This window comes from Hylobates moloch, unplaced genomic scaffold (assembly GCF_009828535.3).
Source record: "Hylobates moloch isolate HMO894 unplaced genomic scaffold, HMol_V3 SCAFFOLD_1, whole genome shotgun sequence".
Taxonomy (NCBI): domain Eukaryota; kingdom Metazoa; phylum Chordata; class Mammalia; order Primates; family Hylobatidae; genus Hylobates; species Hylobates moloch.
In genome coordinates this window covers 215,505,040-215,530,724 of record NW_026652276.1, presented here as the reverse complement: position 1 = coordinate 215,530,724, position 25,685 = coordinate 215,505,040, and the positions used below count along the sequence as shown (strand labels likewise).

The 25,685-nt window shown below is 44.8% G+C and overlaps 1 protein-coding gene across 1 annotated transcript; it reads right to left on the bottom strand.

Annotated features, from left to right (window-relative positions):
- Positions 1–3,834: 3,834 nt before the first annotated feature.
- LOC116814379 (aldo-keto reductase family 1 member B10-like) lies at positions 3,835–17,027 on the bottom strand. Its single transcript, XM_032761798.2, has 10 exons — positions 16,905–17,027; positions 14,087–14,254; positions 12,877–12,993; positions 11,835–11,912; positions 8,133–8,255; positions 7,751–7,857; positions 7,233–7,314; positions 6,623–6,706; positions 5,895–5,977; positions 3,835–4,201 (listed from the first exon to the last, which is right to left on the bottom strand). Exons 1-10 carry the CDS (start codon positions 16,968–16,970, stop codon positions 4,159–4,161), a joined length of 951 nt encoding a protein of 316 aa, XP_032617689.1. The 5' UTR covers positions 16,971–17,027; the 3' UTR covers positions 3,835–4,158.
- Positions 17,028–25,685: the final 8,658 nt, after the last annotated feature.

The window sequence follows — 25,685 nt, the reverse complement described above, 5'->3', positions numbered from 1 at the left end:
CATGCCTAGATAAGTTTTGTAGTTTTCTTAGAGACCGGGTATCACCATGTTGGCCAGGGTGGTCTCAAACTCCTGACCTCAAATGATCTTCCCTCCTCACCCTTCCAAAGCGCTGGGATTACAGGCGTGAGCCACTGCCACTGGCCTATTTTTGCATAATTGTATGTTCAGAGTTTACATTTCTATTGTCGTGCATGCTCATTAAAGCAAAAAAAAAAAAACCTTATTTCCAACAACCTTCGCTCTTCAGGGTTCTTTCAAATTTTACTGAGAACTATTTTCTACAGAAGTCTCTCCCATCTGTACATTGTTAAATATAATGTACAGTTAAATCTCACAATAATGCAATAAGTAGGGTCCAAATTTTCTTAAATTTAATATTTCATATAGCAACAGTCTCGCTGTGTTGCCAGGCTTGTCTCGAATTCCTGGCCTCAAGCGATCCCCCTGCCTCGGCCTCCCAAGGTGCTGTGTTTACAGGTGTGAACCACCAGGCCCGGATGGGTCCACATTTTTAATCATGTAAAAATGCAGAGTTGTTGCAAGGCTGTTGAAATGACTGGAGCAGCCCTGGACAGTCAGGCATTAGGGGATCTGGCTGGGAGATCCAAGTCCCTTTAGGTCCCAGTTATAGTTTGGCATCATCTGGCCAGCATTTGCCAGATCTCGCTTAAATACAGCAGGGTAAGTCTAGCCCTGTGGACTACCTGGGCCGGGCAGGACAGTCATATTGATTCCAGAATCTCCATGGTAGTTGCTACCCATTTTTCCAGCCCTCTCTTAGACAAAGAGTGGAGAGAATACTTGAAACAAAAGAGCCTCACTCCTTGCCTCCCTTCCCACGAATAGCTCCCTTCCTTTCCCACACTGACCTTACTTACCATCTTCCTCTCTGTGGTTACTCCCATTCGTTTCTCTGCATAAGGCAAGTTCCCTACATTATCATGAGTTATTTAACACACACCTGTAGTGTATACCTTAGATTCTCTCTCCATAATGGCAGCTTTGGTTTAGCTGATGATGATAGTGGCCTTGTTTCTGAACAATTGGGACAAAATAGCGAACAAATTTTAGGATGGATGCATTGTATTTGTTACAGTTGTGACATTGAGGACCCTGAGACCTGCAAGGTTCTCATTACTCGAGATATAAATGCTGAAAATATAATCAGATAACTGGCTGGTGAGGTGGCGCATGCCTGTGATCCCATCACTTTGGAAGGCAGAGGCGGGAGGATCACTTGAGGCCAGGAGTTCGAGACCAGCCTGGGCAACATAGCAACATTGCAAGATCATGTCACTACAAAAAATAATTAGCAGGACGTCATGGCCTGTGCCTGTAGTCCCAGCTACTCAGGAAGCTGAGGCAGGAGAATCACTTGAGCCCAGGAATTCAAGGTTGCAATGAGCTATACTCATGCCACAGCACTCCACTCCACCTGGGCAACAGAGGGCTCCTTCTCTACAAAGACAAAAAACAGAATAAGTAAGAAGTTGCTTTTTAAAACACAGCATTTCTCCACATTAGCTTTTTAAATTTACCTCTGTTTGGTTAAATTCAAATGAAACCACAAAAAAGCTATATAATAGAAACCCAATCATTTTATCCTATAACCAAAGCTTTTTATCAAGAAAATCATAATCACAGTCACATGAAGAAGAAAACTTGCACAAAATGCTCACTAAGGAGATATCACTGGGCTCTGGGTTGAAATTGCTTCCTGTGCATCAATTGTATACATTTTACATACATTTTAAATCACCCAGTCTGTGAGATTGTGTATGGATGTGTACATATATGCTAAAAATACAAAAATGTGGATGGGAAGTACACCAGGCAAAGGTCCAGCCAGGAGAAAAGAAACTATGCTAAGAGTTTTAAATATTGGATGTTTGACTCAAATAATTGGTTATGATAGGTGATCAGATACACGTGATGGAAGAGTTAGCGGGGCTATCTAAAGGGGAAGATGAGGCAATTAAGTTTAGCAGCAGCAGGAAAAGATCCTTATTCCTAAGGAAGAAGGACAAAGAAAGAGTGCTGCTTCTTCATCCTAGGAGCTTTGTCCGGTAGGAGATAGAATCAAGGTGGAGGCTGCCTGAGAACGCTAGGCCCACAGAGGAATGTGCCTTCTACTGGAGATGCCACTCAAGGTCAAGAGACAAGGAGAGAGGGAGAGAGAAATGCCTGACTCTTCCCTTCTCCAGCCCTTCAAGCTCCTAACTGTACCTCTCACTGAGCAAACCCAGGGGAAGTCATAACATGGCAAGGAAGCTTGGGAATTAGATGTACCCCCCAGCCCCAACCAGAGGATGGGGGGACTCACCAATTTAGGATAAGCATTTGCCTCTGGAGAGGGAGTCAGGGGAATGGGGATGGGGAGAGGCACAAAGTGGTCCTCGACCACATTGGTAACCCCAATTTCTTTAATTCTTTTTAAAGATTTGGAGCCAATATGGCAAAAGGTTAGCATTTGTTCTTTGTTTTGAGACAGAGTCTCTGTCTGTCATCCAGGCTGGTGTGCAGTGGTGCAATCTTGGCTCACTGCAACCTCCACCTCCCAGGTTCAAGCAACCCTCCCACCTCAGCCTCCTGAGTAGCTGGGACTACAGGTGCACACCACTACACCCAGCTAGCACTTGTTAACATTACAAGGTGGGTGACCAGATGTTCTTTAGTTTATTCTCTGTACTTTTCTATGTAGTTGGAATATTTCATAAGAAGCAATTTTTATAGGAGAAACAGAAATGTTCCAGATTAATGGCAATAGTGAGCATCTTTATTGTTATTCCACCCTACTTCCCGAGGAAATGCCACACCTCTCTCAATGAACACTAGCATCTTTGTGGCATTTGCAGGCTCTGCCATTGACTCTTTGACGTGATGGTGTATTGAAGGCAAGGTGAGAGAGCAAGACAGGGAATGAGTGGAGACAGGCAAGGAGGAAAGGTGGCAGGAAAAGACTCAGGAGAAAGAGGATGACCATCGATTGCTGTGAGCTGGATCCCAGAGCCTGCCTGCCTTTGAAACTTGGCTCAGTCACTGACTACCTGGGTGGCCTTGAGCAAGTTCCTCCTCCCTCCCCCCACCTCCATTTCCTCTTTCAGCAAATGTGAATAATAAGATGTTCTACATCCTTGAGGAATCGCTAGAACTAGAAATACCATTTGACCCAGCCATCCCATTACTGGGTATATACCCAAAGGATTATAAATCATGCTGCTATAAAGACACATGCACACGTATGTTTATTGTGGCACTATTCACAATAGCAAAGACTTGGGACCAACCCAAATATCCTTCAATGATAGACTGGATTAAGAAAATGTGGCACATATACACCATGGAATACTATGCAGCTATAAAAAAAGATGAGTTCATGTCCTTTGTAGGGACATGGATGAAGCTGGAGACCATCATTCTGAGCAAACTATCACAAGGACAGAAAACCAAACACTGCATGTTCTCACTCTATGTGGGAACTGAACAATGAGAACATTTGGACACAGGGTGGGGAACACCACACACTGAGGCCTGTCCTGGGGTGGGGGGAGGGTGGAGGGATAGCATTAGGAGATATACCTAATATAAATGACGAGTTAATGGGTGCAGCACACCAACATGGCTCATGTACACATATATAACAAACTGCACGTTATGCACATGTACCATAGAACTTAAAGTATAATAAAAAAATAAATAAAATTGCTCATAATAAAAAAAATAAGATCTTAAGAGTACCTACCCCAAAGGGGTTGTTTTGAAGATTCAGTGAATTCACTTACAGGAAAACACTTTAAATTGTATTGGCACATAGTACACACTCAATACATGTTGGTTACGATCATTATTTTTTATTATTTATCTTTACAACTTCAGTGTTGGCAGAGTTTCTGGTGCTTAGCACACATTTGATCAGATCAGATAAGTGGAGAAAATTCTCTTTTGCTTATTCAAGCCATGCTCTTCTGTGACATTCTGATGCTAGTTGAACATACAGAAATACATGTCTAAAACAGCACCTCGATTCTGGCCTACAACAGGACGAAGTTCACTGTGATCTCAGATAAGCTTGGCTAAAATAGGACTTGAGTGGAGATCGTCACACTTCAGTGAAGAAAGAGAATCCCCTGTGTAATCTCACCAGGAGATTCAACCTCAATATTCTGCATTGAAGGGATGGTCCTCTAAATGAAAGGATCTGCAGAAAAAAACCCAGAGAAACTGAGTTCCATGAAAGCAACAACTCTGGTTGAGAAGGTATTCTTCTCTGGTGGACTCTACGGTATTGTGCTCCCTCAGCCTCCTCCCTGCAAGGACACAAGAAGGGTGCTCACACTTTGACCTTCCCTCAAATTGATATGAGGGCTTTGCTAGGAAGGAGGGCAGACAGTGAGCAGGGCACCGGAATAAACTCGGAATGACAACTCATGATAAGCCTGGTGTCAGGAGAGGCGACTGACAAGTCTTGTCCCAGTCCACTCTCACAACATCATGAGGTAGGAAACAACAGCAGAATTGACAGCTTGGGGATTGTTATGAGTATTAAATGAGATAATAGCACCAGCAAAGGGCTCAGGACCCTGGCACATTCTAAGCTAAGGTTCAATGGATATTAGCTGCGATTAGTATTATCATCCTACTTTATATAGGTAAAGATACCAACTTCGAAAAACTAGGAAATTTACTCAATGTCACACAGCTAAGAAAACAGTGTTAGAGTTGGATTTGAGGCCAGGTGGATTGACTCCTGAGCCCACCAAATGGAAATGATGTTCATAGGAAGGTAAGCGGTTTAGTTTGGGGAAGAGTCCCATTTTATGTTCACTCTTTTTTTTACTCTAAGTAGCTGCTACTTTGTTAAGCACTGATAAAAGTAAGCCATTGTAAGATGGGGAAAGGCTGCTATGATACTAAGGGTGGGCAGGATAGATATGGAATATCATGACATGCAAGCAACGCTTGAGATACTGAAACCATTTTTAAAAGCTGAAAAATCATTTTTGGATATAGAAACATTGGAAGACATTCAAATTGTCACTGAATTGCAGACCTGGCAGTAATAAATGCTAGACAACTCTCTTTGATATATTTAATTAGCTACATTAATCAGAAAGTATTGGTTGTAAACAGATGATTTAGAATTCCCACCTAGTCAACGTGAAAACTTTTTTCAACCACTTATCTAAGATTTTAAGTAAAGTTAGCACCACCTCCTTTAAAAGGCATTTGGAGATTATTTAATCCAGCCTTCCTGGCCTTCTTGCTTGAATGCTCTAAACACAATCCCACCTCAGGGACTTTGCACCTGCTGTTATCACTGCCAAGAATGCTCTTTCCCAAAATATCCATATGACATATTCCTCAGAGCAAAGCCTCCCTTGACCCACTCCGTATAAATGATCGGTCCCACTACCACCCACCACTTCCTATCCACTTTGCCCTACTTTATTTTTCTGACTAGCATTTGTTACTGTCTGACATCTATATTTTGAGTTGATTTATTTCTGTTCTCTCTTCTTCTCTCCTTCTCTAAGTCTGCGCAGGCATCAGCTTTGTACAGTATGATAACCCAAGCACCTAGAAAATGCCTGGCACATAGATGACCACTAGATATTTATTGAATGAATGAACAAGTGAATGCTCTGCCTCCTGCCTATTGATAACACACCTTCTTTTACAATTCTACATCCAGAAGTTCAGACAATGACCAACCATTAGAGATCTGTCCCTCGCAATGATTCCCAAGTACTCCAATTTTAACTTTCAAAACTGCCCCAAAATAGTATTTGAAGATACAAGTAGTCCCAGCAGCCTCCAATCCTTCCAACTAACCCTCAACCAGTTTACAAAAAAATCCTGGCAATGCTCCTAGTTAATTCCATGTCACTTACGGCTTCACATTACAGGCCCTCCAGTTTCTGTTGAAGCTGAGTATGGTTGCCATCTCCTCATCACTCAGTTTAAAGTCAAAGACCTGGAAAGGTAGGAGTTCCAACACATTATCGGTAAGGCCGTTACTGCTGTGGCTGGAGACTGCCGGCCATTCTAGCAGGGAGGGAGCTGACATTCACAGCACAAACTGGCCACAGGAGTTTTTCCCATTCTGTCCACGGGATACAAATTTTTCTCTAAATTACGACCTACAGAAAGACCACAGTATTTGTAGTGCTCAGTGTTCCGGAGGGAGGGAGACCAGGCTCACAGGCACTAAAACCCAGGTGTGCACAGGCCGTGTGCTCCATGATGGGCCCTTCCGGAGGCCAGTTCTCCAAGGACAGCTCATACCTCCTCTGCTGCTGGGAGGTGAGCAGGGAGGCCAGGACACTCTGCTCTTGTGTGTGGCCCAGGGCCTAGCTGCTCAGGGGCAACCGAGGGTCTTCTCAGTGGTGTGAGGCACAGCTGTGCTCAGACCTGATAGGACTTCACCAGGCACTGCCCCCAGGATATCCTTAGCCCATGGGTCATTCATGAGCCTAGCTCTCTGGGCTGGAAAATGATAGGGTGGTGGGAAGGGAGGGAGCCAAAGACAGTGCAGGGATGAGGTGAGAAGCCTAGTGAGAGGGTCTGCCTGTCCCCCACTCCACTGAGGAATACCAGGGCCGACCAGCCGGAATCTTACCTGAATGTTCTCAACAATGCGTGCTGGTGTCACAGACTTGGGGATCACAATCACATTCCTCTGGATATGGAAACGGATCAGAACCTGTGCGGAAAGGGGACATCATGTTTCCACTCAGCTCCAAAACCCCCTCCTTTTATGAAAAGGAAGAATAAAACATCTCCGCAGCTCACTGTGGCTTCTGGTAAAATCACTAATCCTGACTGAGCTCTTCACAGCTATTAGACTTGTGCCAGCCCCCCACCTCATTCTCTCCCTTCATCACAACCCTGTGATCTTCATTTTTTAGGAAGAAAGAAAGTAGCTTGGGGGTCATAAGGCTGATCAGAGGTAGAGTTGGCATCTGCATCCATATCCCTAGACTCCAAAGGCATGCTTTGCGACTGGACTGTAGGACTTAACAGGAAGCTGTGAGACAGAAGCTATCTTTGTTTCAGTGACATCTCTTGTGTTTCCTAAAGGTTCCAACAGCCTTCAAAGGAAACAACTTAGAGGGCTTCAGCTCCTGTGTTCTTCCCCTTTAAGGAGTCAGTTGAGGACAACACGAGAAATGAAACATGACACTGGAAGCATGAGTTGTTGGATAAGAAGAAAAATAAAAATATGGTACCTGGGCTGTGGTTTTTTTGTGCTTTGCAGCAATCTCCTTAATCTTGGGATCCTCCAGCAGGGAAGGGTCCTCTGGCTTGGCCCTAGGGGCAGAAAGATGCTGATGTGAATAATCACCATGGCTACCATGTGCAGATGGACAGCACTCCAATGTGGGTCTCAAGACTGATCATTAGAGCCTCTCCATCTGGGAGACAGTCAGGAGGACCTGGAAGCTTGGGTCCTTCCCCCAGGCTCTGAAGCCTCAGCATTTTGCAAGCCTGGTTCGCCCTTGGGTGGCTGAACTGGAAATATTCCCAGAGGGTCAAGCATGTCGCCCTTGTTATTGCTGTTGTTGTTGTTATTGTTGTTGTTGTATTCCCATTTTTTCCCACTGTCATCCCATTTGGGTATACCAAACACATTACCTTACACACATTTTTCTTTCCAGTGACTTATGGACTCATACCAACATTTACCAATTACAAAATAATGTTTTTAAGATTTGCAAGAGAAAGATTCACCAGTTGGAAGCCTCACCAAGGTCTATCCGGAGAGCCCAGGGGGCTGTAGGCTGTAACGGTGATGCCCTTGGAGTGGCAGTACTGGATCAGTTTCTCCTGCGTGAGGTATGGGTGACACTCAACCTGCAACAGCAAACAATCCTCGTCACGGGAAAGCTGGCTCTGTTGTGACTTGTTCACAGGGAGTTCTACACGCAAAAAAAGTCCACCAAGCAAAGGCCAAACACCTGCCCACTGCGATACTTGCTAAATCACCCATGAGATCAGCCTCACACCTCCCCACAGTGTCCTGATCACTGACCCCTGAGATGAGACTCAGGGCACAGCATAGAACCTTCCTTCCAATGCTTAAGAAGTAATAGGGCAAGACCCTTACCCTTATACTGAACAGCATTTACCTGGTTAGTCACTGGTTTATATTTCAGTCCAGGTTTGTTCAAGAGCTTCTCGATCTGGAAGTGGTTGAAATTGGAGACCCCAAGGGCTTTCACCAGCCCCTCGTCCACCAGCTCCTCCATGGCCTGTCATAGAAAGGAATACCTTATGGGCAGCTCCAGAGGGACTACAGGAACCCTGGCTTGCCTTAGTCCTCCCTGAGGCAGAAATTGCTAAAGCATCCACCACAACGGGGTTAGCCGAAGCATTCACAGGAAATTTCAGTCCGGGGCCTGGGTGCCCATCAGTGATTGATTCCAGCCCTACTGCCCCTCCCCAGCCCAAGAAAAACTAGGAGTAACAGGTAAAGATATTATGTTCTTGCCACTCTCACCTTACACGTAAAGAAACATATAAAAAATTAAACTTCTGTACACAGGGGAAATATGAACCTTTTTTAATTCAAAAGATAAAAATAAAAAATCAACATTTGCAAGCTTATGAGATGATTTAATTTTTAATGAATCCAAATGATATCAGGGAGCTACTGTTGTGTATGTGCATTATACACCAAAACCTGGGCTAGCTGTGTTAGTCAGGAAGAGGCTGTAGCATGTGGAGAAGCCTCACTTGTGGGTCCTGAGTGCCTCTCTCCCACACCAAGCATGCTTTGGTTTGCAGGAAGGTCATGCATATAGATTACGCCCTGGCAGGGGCACTCGGCCAAGGAGTTGTGTGGGGCTGAAGCCTGACCCACTGTCTGCATATCCAGCCATGCTTCCTGGTACAGAAACTACATGGATCCCCAAGGAAGGGAATCTTTGTATAATTTTTATTTGTATAATTTTTAGCCTATATTGGGCATTTTCCAAACTTGCCCAAGATATCATATATGTTAGTAGCAGCCTCCAATGCAACATGTATTTAGTAGTCATCTATTACACGTTTCAGATCCTGCCCAGAAGTTGTCAGGATGTCAAAGTATACAATGTGCTTCCTTCTTCTGGGATTCTTCATAATCCAATTAAAGTGCTAGGTTTCCCTTCTATGGAGCCATCGACCATGACACTGAGGCTGCCTCAGATAACATGACAGTGGCATAGACAGAGTCAGAAAGGGCAGAGAAGGAAGAGATTCACACAGCCCGCAGTTGTCAGGGGAGTCCTTCAGGTAGCGTAAAAGCTGGGCCTCAAAAAAAAAAAAAAAAAAGAGAGAGAGAGAAAAGTGGGAAAAACATGAGCATATGAGACAGGAAGATAGGTGCAAAGCTCAGAGGCAGGGATAAGCATGACATGTGCAGGGAACACTTTATCCAGCCCTTCTCAACTTTGGCTGCAATTTGGAATCACCAGGGAGCTTTAAAAAATACTAGTTGGATGCAGTGGCTCATGACTGTAATCTCAGCACTTTGGGAGGTGACAGGAGGATCGGAACAGGGGTTTTGGGCCTAGGTTTGAGTAACCTAGGGTAAGTTTTTTAACTCTTGTAGGCCTTAGTTTTCTCTTCTTAAAAAAAGTCTTTTAATGCCTACTAATAATATATATGTTTCTGATATATATTATCAGAGGCTGACAGGAGGATTGCTTGAGGCCAGGTGTTGGAGACCATCCTGGGCAACACAGCAAGACCCTGTCTCTACAAAAAGAAATTGTTTTAATTAGCTGGATGTGGTGGCATGTGTCTCTGATCCCAGCTACTCGGGAGGATTGCTTGAGCCCAGGAGTCCGAGGCTGCACTAAACTATGATCCTGCCATTGTACTCCAGCCTGGGCAACAGAGACAGACTCCCTCTAAATTAAAAAAAAAAAATGACCGGTGCCTGGATTTCACCCCCCAGAGTTTCTTACAGATTTTGTCTGAGTTGTAGCCTACACATTGGGATTTTAAAACTCCTCAGGTGAATCTAATGCATAGCCACGTTGAGAACCACTAACATAGATGAAGTTATCCAAATTGGGCAGTAGAGTTTAGAAGCTATGAAATCATTAGGTTTCCCAAAATTTAAGACGGGGCAATTAGATAATTTAAAAGTTTTTGTGCATCATAAGTCAGGTTAGTTTTCCTGTATTAGAACTTGACTTCTTTACACTTTTTTCCTCCTCTCTGCTTCAAGGTGGTCAATGAGGTTTCTACTGAACTGGTCGTGGGTCTACATAAACATCCAACACTTACATATTCAAGTCTGCTCATTTCAAATCAGAGCCTCTGACCTTGATTACTGATATCCTTTCATGCCTTTCAAATGTTTTATTTAGCAGTCATTCTTGTATTCATTCAGAAAACATAGCACTGCGAGAAGCAGCCTACATTGACATACTTGCCATACTCCAAATCATCATAGGAGTTAAGGCAAAAAAATCTTATCATATGTAATGCAAATAGCCAGGTGCGGTGGCTCACACCTGTAATCTGAGCACTTTGGGAGGCCAAGACAGGTGGATCCCTTGAGGTCAGGAGTTCGAGACCAGACTGGCCAACATGGTGAAACCGCATGACTACTGAAAATACAAAAATTAGTCGGGCGTGGTGGCATGCACCTCTAGTCCCAGCTACTCAGGAGGCTGAGGCAGAAGAATGGCTTTTAATTGGTAGAGGGACGTTGCAGTGAGTCGAGATCGTGCCACTGCACTCCAGCCTGGGTGACAGAGTGAGACTGTCTAAAACAAAAACAACAACAACAACAACAAGCTGTGCTTGTGGATTAATGCTTTTGAACAAACAATACACAGAAAAAGCTACATTTAATTGAATCATGTCAATTGTAAGCATTTCAGAAAGTTGAAACATAATATATTTTTGCTTGTAAAACACAATACAAACTCGCAACTACATGCACCCCTACATAGACAGCTACCAAAATAACACGATTAACTCTTGGAGTCATATGCCACTGTTCATTTATAAATTATTCCTCCACTTCATTCTCTATTAGCATTTGCAAAAGGGTAAAATAATAAAAAATGACCAGAGAAAATGTTCATCCCTTCATTCAGTTTGAATGTGAATGATATGAAACAGGTCATGGTTAGATCTGAGAAGTAGGGCACTCAGGCTCCCTGATTTCTGGATGTGTCTTCGCTGCCTGCCAAGCACCATGCTGATGGCTTTGGTGGTTGGACTTGTGATTCACATGAGTCTGGGTCCAATCCCAGCTCTTGCCCATGACCTGGGCAAGTCATCAAACAGTCTAGGTTTCAAATGTCATTATTTATATATGGGGATGTTAACCCTGTCTCCTACGGTTAGATGATTAAATGGGCTTTATGACTAAAGTTCCTGGCATGTAAACCATCTTAATCTTTACCACACACTGAAAGATATATATTAGTAGTATGTATTATAAGGCTTCTTTTTTAAGAAGAGAAAACTGAGCCCCATATGAGTTACAAAACTGACCCCAGGTTACTCAGCTGCTATGAGCAAACCCAGGCCCAAACTCCCTGTTCCAAATGCTTCACCCTGGTTTGAGAACAGCATGTGTAATCCCCGAAGTGGGGTACATTGTATTTCCAGTCTTATTTGAAGACTCAGTATTAGCCTTGAAATATAAATAGTATCAGATGCACCCAAAAGCCAAAGGTGATGAGGAAGATATTAGAAGAGCTAGAGAATCACAATGATGAAATTATAAAGCATCAGGCACATAGCCTCTTTCATATCAATGGGAATCTCATGGATAACTGAGGATTTCTCTCCGAGCACATTTAGAGGAAGCTGGAACCTACCTCCCAGGCATCCAAGAACGTTGCTTTTCCACCGATCATATTACCTTTATCATCTTTGGGGAAAATGTCATCCCCAGACTGTAAACACAGAATGAAAAGTTTACTGGAATCTGCATCAGGACACTTGGTTCTGTTCAACAAGTTTTCAGGATCCTGACTCTTGCTAAATACCACATCTGCATACCACTTTTTCAAGCTCTGGATTACATACTACAAGAATGTGAATTTAAATAAAATCTCTATATCTACTGTAGCATATTAATATTTTAGAAATGACTGGATTAAGATTTGCTGCTAGAACATTCCAGAAGTCCATTAGCACCATGGACATTAACCTCATACACCTAGATCCCATATACACCCAAGGGCAAACTTTCAATATCACTGGATAAGGATTAGATATCCAAGCTGTGGTTTTCTGGAGAAGATATTGGCCAACTTCTATCCTTGCAGCCTCCAGAAGAGGCATGGAATTAGGGATGGCAGGCCATCATCACTCCAGCTAGTCAGGAGGGGAGAGAGCTGGAAATTTGTCTCTCCCACCCCTCAGGAGCAGGTAAGAGCAGAGCCCCAGGCAATGGGTGCCGGGATCACTACTGGCTTCCTTCCAGCATCACCGTACTTGGGCTTTTCTCCAAGATGCCACTCCTGGGTGTGCTTTGCTGAATAAAATAATTAAGCTCTGGAATATAGTTATGCAAGAGTAACCCAAGAGATTGGGAGGACAACCCTGGGGCGTGGAATCAAGACAAAGGTGATATGGCAGTTGCAACTTGTCTGGGCTGCCAGAAGTCATGGCTTCTCTCAGACATAACTGCAAGAAAACCCAGGCATGTGGCCACCTCAGCAGCACACATGGCCTCAGCCTCCCTTCCAGGCCAGTGTGTTTCTGCTCCAAGGTCTCTTCCTGACTACCTGCCATCCCCAATTATGAAGTGCAAGGCATCCTGCTCCAGTCCACACCACCCCGCTGCCCTGGTGAAGCTACTATTTTCTGGCACCTGCTCAGAAACCAGAGGCTGAGAAAGAGAGTGTCTTAAACCTTGAATCCCTGTGGCCAGTGAATAAGATAGACGTCCAGATAGCTCAGCTTCAGGTCCTTGAGGGTCTTCTCAAAGGCTTTCCTCACAAGGGGTCTCTCAAAGAAAGTGGGCCACAGCTGCAAAGAGTGTAGCAATGAGCTATTAACACTGGGAAAAGGAAGGGCCCCATCATACTCATTGTCCCTGCTTTTTGATTTGCGTCCTGATCTAACCCAGCACATTTATAACAAAGCTGATTAAGATCCACGACACAGTGTAGAACATCACCAGGGCTCAGCATGTCAATGACATGTCTTAAGTGTTAAAAGCAATTAACTTTTTCAACTCTCCTAGTACTCTATATGTGTCTCAGATCATTGAAGTAACTGTGGCCACAGATTTGAAATTTGTTTACCTGTCTCAGTCTCTTCCTCAGCTGTGGGCTCTCTGAGAGCAGGAACTGTGTGTAGCTTTTAAATGTCAAGCATTCTCAGGCCTTTGGGAGCAGATGGTCCTTTATCTGACCTATATGATAGGTGTCTTATCAAGCCCATAAGGCCCCAAGTGATAATTTTACAAAGGCTTTATCCAGACTGGGCTGCTACACAGTGAGGTCTATTTGTCCTACCAGAGGTATGCTTTTACCAAGTACCTAGAACTAGTGTTATCTTTTTTCAGCAAGTTGTGTATAATATAGATCCAGTGATTCTCAGCCCTCTCACACCCAACATCCTCTTCTTTTTTATAACATTGTATGCCTCACCTTTTACTAGACTGAATAAAGAAATTCATATGTGACAATAGAAAAATGCCCCTACCATTTTCCAAAATGCCCCCTGGCTGAGAGCCTCAGGGGCACAGTCGCTGAGATCACAGTGCTGAAAGGGAGCCTGCAGATCAAGACCCGCCTGCACCCTTGGCCTCTGACTGCCTCTGGGCAGATGGTAGATCCCTCTGATGGGGAACAGGGAGGTCCAGGGCAGTGCAGGGCTCCATGGAACCAAGCCCACTATGGGAAAAACAACCTACAGGCAGGTGGGGCAGCCACGACATGTTCAAATATCAATAACGGCTTGGAGTATGGATAGTATTGTATCCACGGATGTTATCAAGGCAGAGATGAAAACGGGTACATGTAGAAAAGGCTGACAGAGTTCTTGCTGCCAACCCGACCCAGATACTTCTGCCTGCCTTGAAGTGAAGGCCTCCCACCAAATGCACCATGTGCACCTTGCTGACGATGAACAGGTCCTCCCGCTTCACAGCCTTCTCTTGGATCTTCTCTTGGATGGCTTCCCCCACCTCATGTTCATTCTGATAGACATAGGCACAGTCAATGTGGCGATATCCTGCATCAATGGCCGCCTTCACCGCTTCTTTCACTTTGCCGAGAGGAGACTGAAAGGCAAAAGAAAAGCCCATCACATATGTATTTTTTTTTTTTAAGAGATGGGGCCCTGCTGTGTTGCCCAGGCTGGCCTCACACTCCCAGGTTCAAGCAATCCTCCCACCTCCCGAGTAGCTGGAATTACACCACACTCAGTAACCTTTATATTCTCTCATCCGCAGACCACCTTCAACAGGCTGCCTCACATGGCCCAGTTTCTCCAAACCAAGGCCTCACGGGGGTCTCCTTTGCCAGGGGGTATCTGGGAGGATACACACTTTAGAAAACTTTTCAAAAGAAAAGAAGGAAAGTGAATTCATTTTATGATTATGTCCTTATGTCCTATCCTAGCTAAAAGTCAGTTCCCTTCTCATCCAGGTTAGTCCTGAAATGTCTTCACGTGTGTGGGGGTGCAGATGTCTCCATGGCAACTTTCTGAAGATCCAGATGAAAGCTTGACTCTAAATAACCCAGAGGGAACTTCAGATAGGATCCCCAAATGGTGATAACGATCTGAATAATGGTCATTACAGCATCAATCCGGATTCGAACACTTACTAGGTGTGTGGGTCTAAACAGGTGATTCAATCTCTCTAACCCTTGTCTGCAAAATGGAAAAAAATAACACAAGCCTCATGAGGCCTTTGTGGTGATGACATGCTGCAATGAATGTTAAGTTATTAGCACATTACCTGACACACAGTAAGGCCCAGTAGAGGCCGTCATTACACAATGATCGTTTCATAAAAAAAGGAGAAATAGAAAACCTTATAGGAATAGAGTTTGTTTTCCATTCGTATAAGGAGAAAGAGGGAGGGAGGCAGAATAAGAGAGAGGGAGAGATATAAGGGAAGGAAAGAAAAGAAAGTGAAAAAAAAAGAAAAGAAAGGAAATAGACTTACCACATTTTGTTCTAAGCTAGCCAAGCCAATGATGGGGGCAAAAAGCACTTAAAACTTGATCTCTCACAAAATAGTCTTTTAAACTTCTTCTATTGTGAGATAACAAACATTGAAAAGGACACAAAACAGAGATGCACAGCTACCCTACCACCTGGACAAGAAATGGGCTGCTGCCAGGCATCCAGAAGCATCCCTGTGCCCCCAGCTGCTATGCTACACCCTTCTTCACCTCCACTGCTAAGGTCATAATCCTTTAGTCTATCCTCCCCACGTGTTGAAGTCGGCTCCCTTCATAATTCTTACATTCAATCCCAAAATTCTGAAACTGTCTGGTAAACTTACCCAGGGTGAGCAGATTCCCTGGAGATCTGGAAGTGATTATTTGTTCCATTTATATAGGATTGAAGCTCTGATTTTGGGCAAATCTTGCTATTCAGGCAAAAGATGCTGTGCATGGATCAAGCTGGAAGTGATCTGTTCGTCCAGATACATCAAGAATTAATCTTGAGAATGACCCAGTGCTCCAACAGAGGATCCTACCCTCCAGCTCGGCACAGGAGAGGGGAAAATTCAGGGTGCATAGAACGAAAGAGCCAGAGGCAGAAGACTCGGCAAGGAGATTAGCCATGAGGGACAGGAGAGAAGAGGAACTCCAAAGACTGCTTCTCATCACTAGTTAGGGTAGTGTTATCATGGATGGAAATGGCAAAGAAGCCAGAGGAAGGTGGTGATGGAACAACTTCAAACTTAGCCTAAGAGAGGCCCAGGAACCTGCCTCACTGAGTCCTCGATGTGCCTTACCACGTTTTGCCAGCTGTCATTAACACAGCCGGGTGGAGCTCACGACTCCCAGCCCAGGCTCTCTGCAGCCCCAGCATGTTGCAGATTTCAATGTGTACAGGAACCACCTAGGGAACTTGTTAAAGTGCAGATGCCCATTAGGTAGCCTGGAGGAGAGCCTGAGACTCTGCATTTTCCCTTTCTTCCTTTCTTCTTTTCTTTCTTTCTTTCTTTCTCTCTTTCTTCTCTGTTGCCCAGACTGGAGTGCAGTGGCACAATCACTGCTCACTGCAGCCTTGACCTCTCAGGCTCAACACTCAATCTCCACCTCAGCCTCCCAAGTGGCTCAGACTACAGCTGCATGCCACCATGCCCAGCTAATTTATTTATTTATTGTAGAAATGGGGTCGTGCCATGTTGCTCAGGCTGGTCTCCAACTCCTGGGCTCAAGCAATTCTCCTGTCTGGGTCTCCTAAAGTGCTGGGATTACAGGCATGAGCCACCACACCTGGCCAGTTCTTCGTGTCTAAAAAGCTCCCAGGTCACAGGGATGCTGCTAGCCCAAGTCCCACACGGTGATCTGCAAAGGGGTGCCAAGGACTTCGGGCTCTGCATCCTCTCCTCAACCACCTAGCCCACCACAAACCCACAGCCAAGACTCTGGGGAAATGCTGAGCTCAATTAAGTGTCCTAGAACCAGAGAGAGAAACTGCCCTGGAAAACAGTTTTAAGTCCAACAGCTGCTTGAAATTTGATACTTGCTAGAGAAGCTCTCATCACTGCTGGGAAAGCCAGCCTTGGAGCTTTGCAGTTGAATCAGCTCTGAGAAAAGAAAGCAACCTGAGTCCCAGCTCCAGGGCTGAATCTCACCTCTCCAAACCCCTGCCTGACCTCCAGGCTTTCCTGGCTGAATGCAGAAAGAGAAAACACCCAAACACGCCTCCAGAGAAGAAGGGTGTGCAAAGATTTGCATATTTACCTTCCAAGTGCCCAGGCCCACAATGGGCATCTTGGCTTTGGTACTGAGCTCCACAAACGTGGCCATGATTGGTGCAGAAATGATTCTGAGTGAGCAGGTAGAAGTCTCACGTCCTGCTTTTTGTTGCTGTTTTTGAGACAGTCTTGCTCTGTCACCAAGGCTAGAGTGCAGTGGTGCGATCTCAGCTCACTGCAGCCTCTTTCTCCTGGGTTCAAGCAATTCTCCTGCCTCAGCCTCCCGTGTAGCTGGGATTACAGGCGCCCACCGTGACTCCCCACTAATTTTTATATTGTTAGTAGAGACAGGCTGGTCTCAAACTACTGACGTCAGGTGATCCGCCCACCTCGGCCTTCCAAAGTGCTGGGATTACAGGTGTGAGCTACTGTGCCTGGCCACATGCTGCTTAAGAAGGCTGGTGCTATCTACAGTGGGAGGAGTTGGAGCCTGGCCACAGTAGCTTCCCTCCCATAACCAAACAGGAAATCCATTCCAGGCTTTTGTGAGATTGAGGATTCTGTGAATGAATTATTAAACATAACAACCTTTTGCAAAGTTCTCTTGGGTAACAGTATCATTGGAGTTTCTGCTTGTTCAGGATGAGTCAACAAATTCAACCCAGCCAAAAGTTGGAAAGTAGGGAGGGAGAGAGAAAGGAAGGAAAGGAGAGTTGGGGGAGGAAGGGAAAGAAGCCTGGCCAACATAGTGAAACCCTGTCTCTACTAAAAATACAAAAATTAGCCGGGTGTGTGGGCACATGTCTGCAATCCCAGCTACTTGGGAGGCTGAGACAGGAGAATCACTTGAACCTGGGAGGCAGAGGTTGCAGTGAGCCAAGATCGCGCCACTGCACTCCAGCCTGGGCGACAGACAGTGAGACCCTGTCTCAAAAAAAGAAAGAAAGAAAGAAGGGAAGGCAGGAAGGCAGGAAGGAGGGAGGGAGGAAGGAAGGAAGGAAGGAGAGAAAGAAAGCAAAGCAAAGCAAAACAAAGAAGGAAGAAAAAACAAGAGCTTTCTTTCCCTGTGATGGTTTCCTCTGTGAAATGGAGTCTAGGGAGGAGACGTGAGAAGCAGTGTTTCAATTTTAAAAGTTGCAGTTGCAGGTTCAGTGCAGAGATGGTCAAATCCCGACCTGATTGGAGTCAGTTGTAACTAGTTGGTAGTCAGCAATCTAGGGAACATGATATAGGCCCGTGCCATGCTGTGACACGCCATGACAGGCCAGGACCACGTCACAGCATCTGTTTCAGCCTGCAGGTAGTGGGTTTTTCTGTCTTTTACGTGTTCTTGTTTATGAGTTGGCTTTGGTTGAATCTTGAAATGGAATTGAATCTCTAGGCTGTGGCTTATGACAGCTCATAGAAGGCAATTGGCATGATATTTTGCACCTATGAGTGAAAAATCTTATACTTCATTGATGTTTGTTAAATTATCTACTTCAACATTAATAATACATGCATGGGCCGGGCATGGTGGCTCACGCCTGTAATCCCAGCACTTTGGGAGGCCGAGGCAGGTAGATCACTTGAGCTCAGGGGTTTGAGACAAGCCTGGCCAACATGGTGAAACCCTGTCTCTGCTAAAAATCCAACAGTTAGCCAGGCATGGTGGCACATACCTATAGTCCCAGCTGCTTGGGAGGCCTGAGAATCACTTGAACCTGGGAGGTGGAGAGTGCAGTGAGCCAAGATCGTACCACTGAACTCCAGCCTGGGTGAGAGAAACAGACTCTGTCCCAAAAATAAATAAATAAATACATGCATGCCTCATAATCTGGTGGCCACAAAGTCTCCTGGATGACTGTCAACCTAAATAACAGAGAGAGGGTCCCTATAAGAAAAATATTTCTCTGGGAATAGACCACTGCAATGGGAATATGCATGCCACAGTAAACTATGTGTATATTTGGGGAAATAAAGGAAGACAAAATTTTTCAAGGAAAAAACGAGGATTATCTAATTGCTTTGAAATAATTAGCCTTGGCTCCAAAGATCAATCATGAAAGTGTTAGTCTGAGGTTGGACACGCTGTTGTTCAGAGGTCCTTGTAGAGTATGTTTTGTGTTCAGCTGCAATGGTCTTTGATCAAGGTTGTGGTTTTTGCAGCCTTTCGTGGTAATTTTGGTTTTCAGGTGTACAACCATTAGAACCCTCTTTTCGTGGCCTTCCCAGCTGTATTTGTCAGAGTCTTTTGTTTGTTTTTTAACATTAGTGATTACATTTTGATTCTGACCATTTTCACGTGATGCACAGAACGAAGAAATGTGTATTATTCATAATAATATTCCTTCTAGAACCACTTAGCCATGAACTGGTGAGGAGGGAGACCTTTTTTAGATAATGGAGATTAAGAACGTGTATCGATTAGCTGTTTTCATGTAACAAACTAACTGGTTATAACAGCAACCATTTATTTGCTTGTGATTTTGTCGGTTGGCAGTTTGGGCAGGAATCAGCTGATAAGCCAATCTCAGAACCACGTGGTGTCAGCTGGGTTTCCTCACCTCTGTGGGCTTCACTGAGGTGGACTGGGATGTCAGGGAAGGCAGGGACCCCTCTTCACATGTTTTTCATTTTCCATGAGGCTAACTTGGACTTGTTCATAGGTAGCAGCATTGTAGGTAAAGGAAGGAGTAGGGAAATAGATTCCACCTCTTGAAGGGATTTGTTACAAGGAATTTTGGCAATTTTTTTTCTTTTTTTTAAGGCAGAGTCTCACTCTGTCACCCAGGCTGGAGTGCAGTTGTGCAATCTCGGCTCACTACAACCTCTGCCTTCCGGGTTCATGTGATTCTCCTGCCTCAGCCTCCTGAGTAGCTAGACTACAGGTGTGTACCACCACACACAGCTAATTACTGTGTTTTTACTAGAGATGAGATTTCACCATGTTGGCCAGGATGGTCTCAGTCTCCTGACCTTGTGATCTGCCTGCCTTGGCCTCCCAAAGTGCTGGGATTACAGGTGTGAGAAGCCCACCTGGCCGAATTTTGGCTATTCTTAATCAACCCCAGAAGGTTTAATAAGAACTTTCATTAGCTACTTTCTAGCTTCATGAATTTACCAATCTATTCCTAGTTTTGCATCTTTAAGAAACTCTCATTTTTTAAATCTGATGTATATGTCTGTAAGAGGTTTTACTTTGTTAAAAATAAATACATACAAAATTGAGAGAAAACTATTTTGTAGAAGAAAAATGAAGAAGGAGTAGTGTCATTTTTCATTCTCACATCCATTTCTTAAAGAAATGGATCTGTCCTTCGACATCTCCTCCTAACCCATACTGTTTGAATACAGAGGGCTCTTGGGCCATGATCCAGGGATTATTTATAATCAGCAACAAGGGGTTACAGTGTCATGGCTTATAATTTGGTGGGGTGGGACCAGGGACTAGTTGGAGTTTTTTGTTTCAGTCTTCGTAATTTATTTGAAGCAGGGGGCTTGGCTGTCCACCCTTTGTACTTAGTAGTCCACCAAACATCTGCCCAGTCACCACTGGGACTTTTAACGCTCCATACTTATACTTGCTTGATTTTTTGTGCTATGGACATAGACACTTATCAACATGGGCTAGCTTCCTTTGACCTTGCTCGTCTCCACACGGATGACTGAATAGGCGTCGAACAGAAGGGTTAAAAAATGACTAGCCTGAGTTATATTGATGACAAGAAGACCTTCTGTTGAAAAGAAAAAAGAGAATAAACAAGTGATTATTAAGCTCTTTTTAGAGTTAATTTGGTGGGGGTGGGCCGTGGAGTGACAGTTCATGATTCTGGAGGTGGCAGCACCTTCTTGACTCTGGTGTGATGAGTCCATCCTCTTTCTGTTGTCCAGACTGCAGTCTCAGTACTTAGGAGCACTAGGTAGGGTCCTTCCCAGGCTAGTTTGAGCTTCCTTTCCTTCTACCCTTGGATGAGAACATGGTCTTAAGGCCAATGCTGATGTTCTGGAAACTCCAGGGGTGACGCCTGTGCTAGGAGACCTTTAGTCTTAAGGGAAAAGAAGGTAGAGCCTAGACCAAGTATATGATTTTTGAGGAATTGATCCTTTGTTTCAAATGTAGGGATGTCAGCAGTGGAGTGTAAGTAGGGCATTCCATAGAGCATTTCATCAGGTGACAGGCCAATATCTCTCCGAGGGGCAGTCCGGATTCTTAACAAAGCAATAGGAATACATTTAGTCCATGGCAATCGAGTTTCTAAAACTAAGTTAAGTGGCTTATTAGAGTCTGATTCATCCGCTCTACTCTTCCTGAGGAGGATGGATGCCAAGGGGTATGGTATTCCCAATGTATATCTAGTACCTGGGCTAACTTCTTAATGACATGAGCAGTGAAATGGGTTGCATTATCTGAATCAGTATTTTCTATTAGTTCAAATCTGGGTACGATGTTTTCAATTAGTGCTTTAACTACATTAGTGGAGGTTGCACATGAGAATGGGATTGCCTCTACCCAGTGGGTAAAGTGGTCTATTATTACTAATAAGTATAACGACCAACTGGAGGCATTTCAGTGTAATCGATCTGAAACACTTTGAAAGGGTCTCAGTGCTGGATTTCTTCCACCAAGGGGCAATTTCCTTAGAACCTGCTAATTAGTTTTTTTACATATTAAGCAACTATCTATAACTTGTTTGGCCAGGGTGTAAATTCCTACACACCCATAAACCCGGAGAACTGCATCGCACATTGCTTGGGGTCCCCAATGGGTCCCTTGACGTAATTGAGACAAGACTTCCCTCATGAGAGGTTTTGCCAACATTTCCCTTTGATCTGATAATATCCATTTCCTATCCGCATTTTCTTTAGCTCCTATTTTTATCAACTTCTTTTTTTCAATGGAAGAGAAAACGGGGGTTACAGTAGGAGAAGGAAGGCATGGAGTTAAATGGAAGAAACGGCAACTTGTTTTGCTATTTTATTGTAACCGAGTGAGTTATAGAGAGAATGCCACACTCTGTGACTAATTCAGCGGTCCTTTATTGCCAGCAACCGAGAGACGGCTAGAGTTCAAAATTCTCTCGGCCCTGAAGAAGGGGCTAGATTTCCTTTTACACCTTGTCTAAAGAGGGGAGGGGGAGTGTAGCTGAAGCAATTTTTTACAGAAGCAGAACAGGAAAAAAGTTGAAAGATAAATGGTTACAGAAACAGTAATAAGAAAATAAACAGTTCCAGGTGCAGGGGCTTAACTTATCACAAAGTGATAAACGCAGAGGCTTTGGGTACCATCAACCGAGTGTGTTCCCAGGAGCCGCTGGTACGGCTTGCCTCAGTATCTTATCAGTAAGCACATTCTTGGATGTGTTTGGAGTCAGCTTGCACCAGTTATGTCCTTAAGGGAGGGGGACAAGGGGCGGCAAGTGAAGAAACCAAAATGGAGTCTGTCCGGCTCTCTTAGCTAAGAGAGAGTCAATCAGGTTAAAGTAAGTTAGGGTATCACATTTCCCACTCGTGTTTGGGGGAAGAAGATCATTGATTCCTCGGTTATAACAAGGGTGTTATATTGGGTTCTAAGATACATAAGTTAAACAGAAGCTATGCGTTGCTTTACAAAATTAAGAAACAAATTTAATATACAAGGCCTGAAAACTAACCCTAACAAGAGGAGGAGAAGGGGGTCCCGCCAACCCAGTAATTAGAGTAGTTAGCCAGGGATTCCAGTTAAACATGCTTTGGTACCAGGCAGTGTTACTTTCTCGTTCCTGCTGGCATCTATCTAGATTTTCTCGAACTCTTTGAAGAGTATTTTTTATGACTCCAGACTGATTGGCATAGAAACAACAACTTTCTTCTAGAGCTTCGCATAAACCTCCTTGGGAGAGAAATAGCAGATCTAAGCCTCGGCGGTTTTGAAGAACTACTTCAGCTAGAGACTCTACCTGGGCATGTAGTATATTTATGACTGATTGGAGATTGCTTAAATCAGCATCTACTTGTTGAGATAGTGATATTAGTCCAGTTTCTCCTTGAATCAGGGCAGTCGTGCCAATAGCTGCTGACGTAGCTATGCTAAGGCCGGCCAGAAGGGGTACAAGGAGTGGGGCAGCTTGGTGAAACCTGGAATGCAATTCAGGGGGAGCGATGAGAAGTTGTCCTTCTGGCCTACTGTACATGTAGATCTGGGGGAGTACATGAACCAACACACATAGGAGAGGTCCAGGTTCAGTCCCATTGACGCAGTGAGTGAGGCCTGAAGTGCAGGCCAACCAGGTATTTTTGGGTGCCTGGTAGGAGACTGAGGGGTTTAAGGAAGTAAGTAGAGACTCATTACAAGTAGCCTGAAAGGGAGAAGCAGATAAGTTACACCTTGCACTAATTAGACAGAAGGCCTTCCCTGACACATTTCCTAGTGTAAGGGCATGAGGGCATGTATGACAAGAAAGAGAGTCCATTTTGAGCATGGCTTCTACCCCAATCCAACATAATATGGGGGTTTGGCCTTTACGCACAACCAGCAATCTCAGGCTAGTTTAGGCTGGGTGAGATTAAGGAGGTGCTGTACCCCGTCCAAAATGGACAACAGGCTGGGTTGGAGGTATTGCCATTGCAGCTGGGGTCTAGGAACCAGAAATGGGGGTGGGACAGTTAAATCGACTCTCTCTGGGTGTTTTTGGAACTTAGGGTCACCTAAATCAGTTAAAGTTCTGATTGGCTTCATGGGACCAGGATTTTTTTCTGGTTTTCACTGGTTTCTAGGATTAACTTTGCAAGAGTACTTTTTAGGGTGCGGTTCATGCATTCTACTTGTCCAGAGCTCTGGGGTCGACAGGCACAATGGAGTTTCCATTGAATGTTTAATGCCTTGCTGACCGACTGAGCTATGGACGAGGTGAAGGCTGGTCCATTATCAGACCTTATTACAATAGGCAGTCCATGTTGAGGGATGATTTCATTGAGTAAAAGCTTAACTACCATGGTAGCAGTTTCGTTTTTGGTGGCAAATGCCTCAGTCCATCCAGAAAAGGTGTCTACTAGCACCAGGAGGTATTTATAACCTGCCAAGTGTGGTTTTACCTCTGTAAAGTCAATTTCCCACCTTTCTCCTGGCAAGCCTCCCCAGAGGCAGTGGCCTGGGCTGGGCTTAGGACCTCGCTTGGTGTTTACTTGGGCACAAGCCATGCACTGGAGAGCTGCTTGGTTAGTTAAGTCCTGAAGGTGGGGGGTCTTGAAATGGCTCCTTAGAAGCTGGGCCAATTTTACTCCTCCTAAATGGGTGGTAGAATGTAGACAATTGACAAATTTTCCCCGAGGGCTCGGGCATGAAGATTCTGGAATCAGGAAGAATTCACCAACCTTCCTAATTTTTACAGGCTTGAAGATCTGAAGCTTGTTTTTCTTTCTCTGGGGAGTATTCTGGGTGGTCTGCCAAGTCAGGTTGTGGAAAGGACACAGCGGGCAGCAGGGTTAAAGGCGTGGCTGGGAGCTGAGCTGCCTCTCCAGCTGCAGAGTCGGCTCTTTGGTTACCACGAGCAATGGCCGTGTCTTCTCTTTGATGTCCTTTGCAGTGAATTGCAGCCACCTGTTGAGGGAGCCAAACAGCTTCAAGCAGGGCTAAAATTTCTTCTTTGTTTTTGACACTCTTTCCTGCTGAGGTGAGTAGCCCTCGCTCTTGATAGATGGCTCCATGTACAGGTACAGTAGCAAAAGCATACCTGCTGTCAGTGTAGATGTTAATACATTTGTCTTTACCCTATCAGAGGGCCTGAGTCAGGGCAACCGGTTCAGCCTTCTGTGCCAAGGTACCTGCTGGCAGTGCCTGGGCCTACAGTACATCTGTCTCCATAGTAACAGCCACACCAGCCTTCCATACTCCCTGTTCAAGGAAGCTGCTACCATCTGTAAACACGGTGGCAACTGCCTCTTTTAGAGACACATCTTGGAGATCAGGTCAGCCAGTTTCCATAGTTTCTAAGGGTTCTTGGCAGTCAGGGACAGGTGTGGTAAGGTCTGGATCAGGGAGCAAGGTAGCTGGATTTAAACACCTTGTGGGAGAGAAAGTTAAATGCAGCTGATCTAACAGTAAACTCTGATACTGCAGGATGCGAGCATTTGACATCCATTTGCCAGAAGCACTTTGTAGCAAAGTCTCTACAGCATGAGGAGCCGTAAGGGTTAAATTCTGGTCCAGAGTCAGTTTATCAGCCTCCTGGACCTGGCTTGCTGTTGTCACTGTGGCTCGCAGACAACTTGGCCACCCGGAGGCCACAGGGTCCAGTCTGTTAGATAAATACGCCACTGGGCGTCACCATGGCCCTAAAGTCTGAGTGAGTACCCCTTTAGCGACTCCTTGGTTTTCACGAACAAAAAGATGAAATGGTTTTGAGATATTTGGGAGGGCAAGAGCAGGGGCCTCAGTTAGTACCTTCTTCAGATTTTGAAAAGCCTGTTCTTCTTTGTCAGTCCAAACTTGTGGGGTATTCCCTCCAGCAGCGGTGTACAGGGGTTTGGCGATTTCCACGAACCCCTATATCTATAGGTGACAGTATCCCACGACCCCCAGGAATTCATGTACCTGTCTCTTAGTGGTGGGAGTGGGGATTTGCAGGATGGCTGCCTTTCGGGCACTGGTGAGTGCCCTTTTTCCTTCATTTATCTCATACCCTAGGTAGGAAATGCTGGGAGGAAAAAGCTGGGCCTTCTTGGCCAAGACCTGATACCCAAATTCCTGGAGGAGGTAAAGTAGGTCCCTAGTATGTTGCAGGCAGCTGTCAGTAGTTTCAGTAGCCAATAACAGGTCGTCTACATACTGGAGAAGAGTGCAGTTAGGGTGACTGGCTCAGAATGGTAT

Excerpts from the sequence above, each read along its gene's own strand:
- LOC116814379 (XM_032761798.2), bottom strand. The coding sequence starts at position 16,970 with ATGGCCACGTTTGTGGAGCTCAGTACCAAAGCCAAGATGCCCATTGTG. Across the intron at positions 12,994-14,086 it reads ACCTGTTCATCGTCAGCAAG|CTGTGGCCCACTTTCTTTGA; the intron begins GTGCACATGGTG and ends CACTCTTTGCAG. Across the intron at positions 8,256-11,834 it reads CGTTCTTGGATGCCTGGGAG|GCCATGGAGGAGCTGGTGGA; the intron begins GTAGGTTCCAGC and ends TTTCTATGACAG.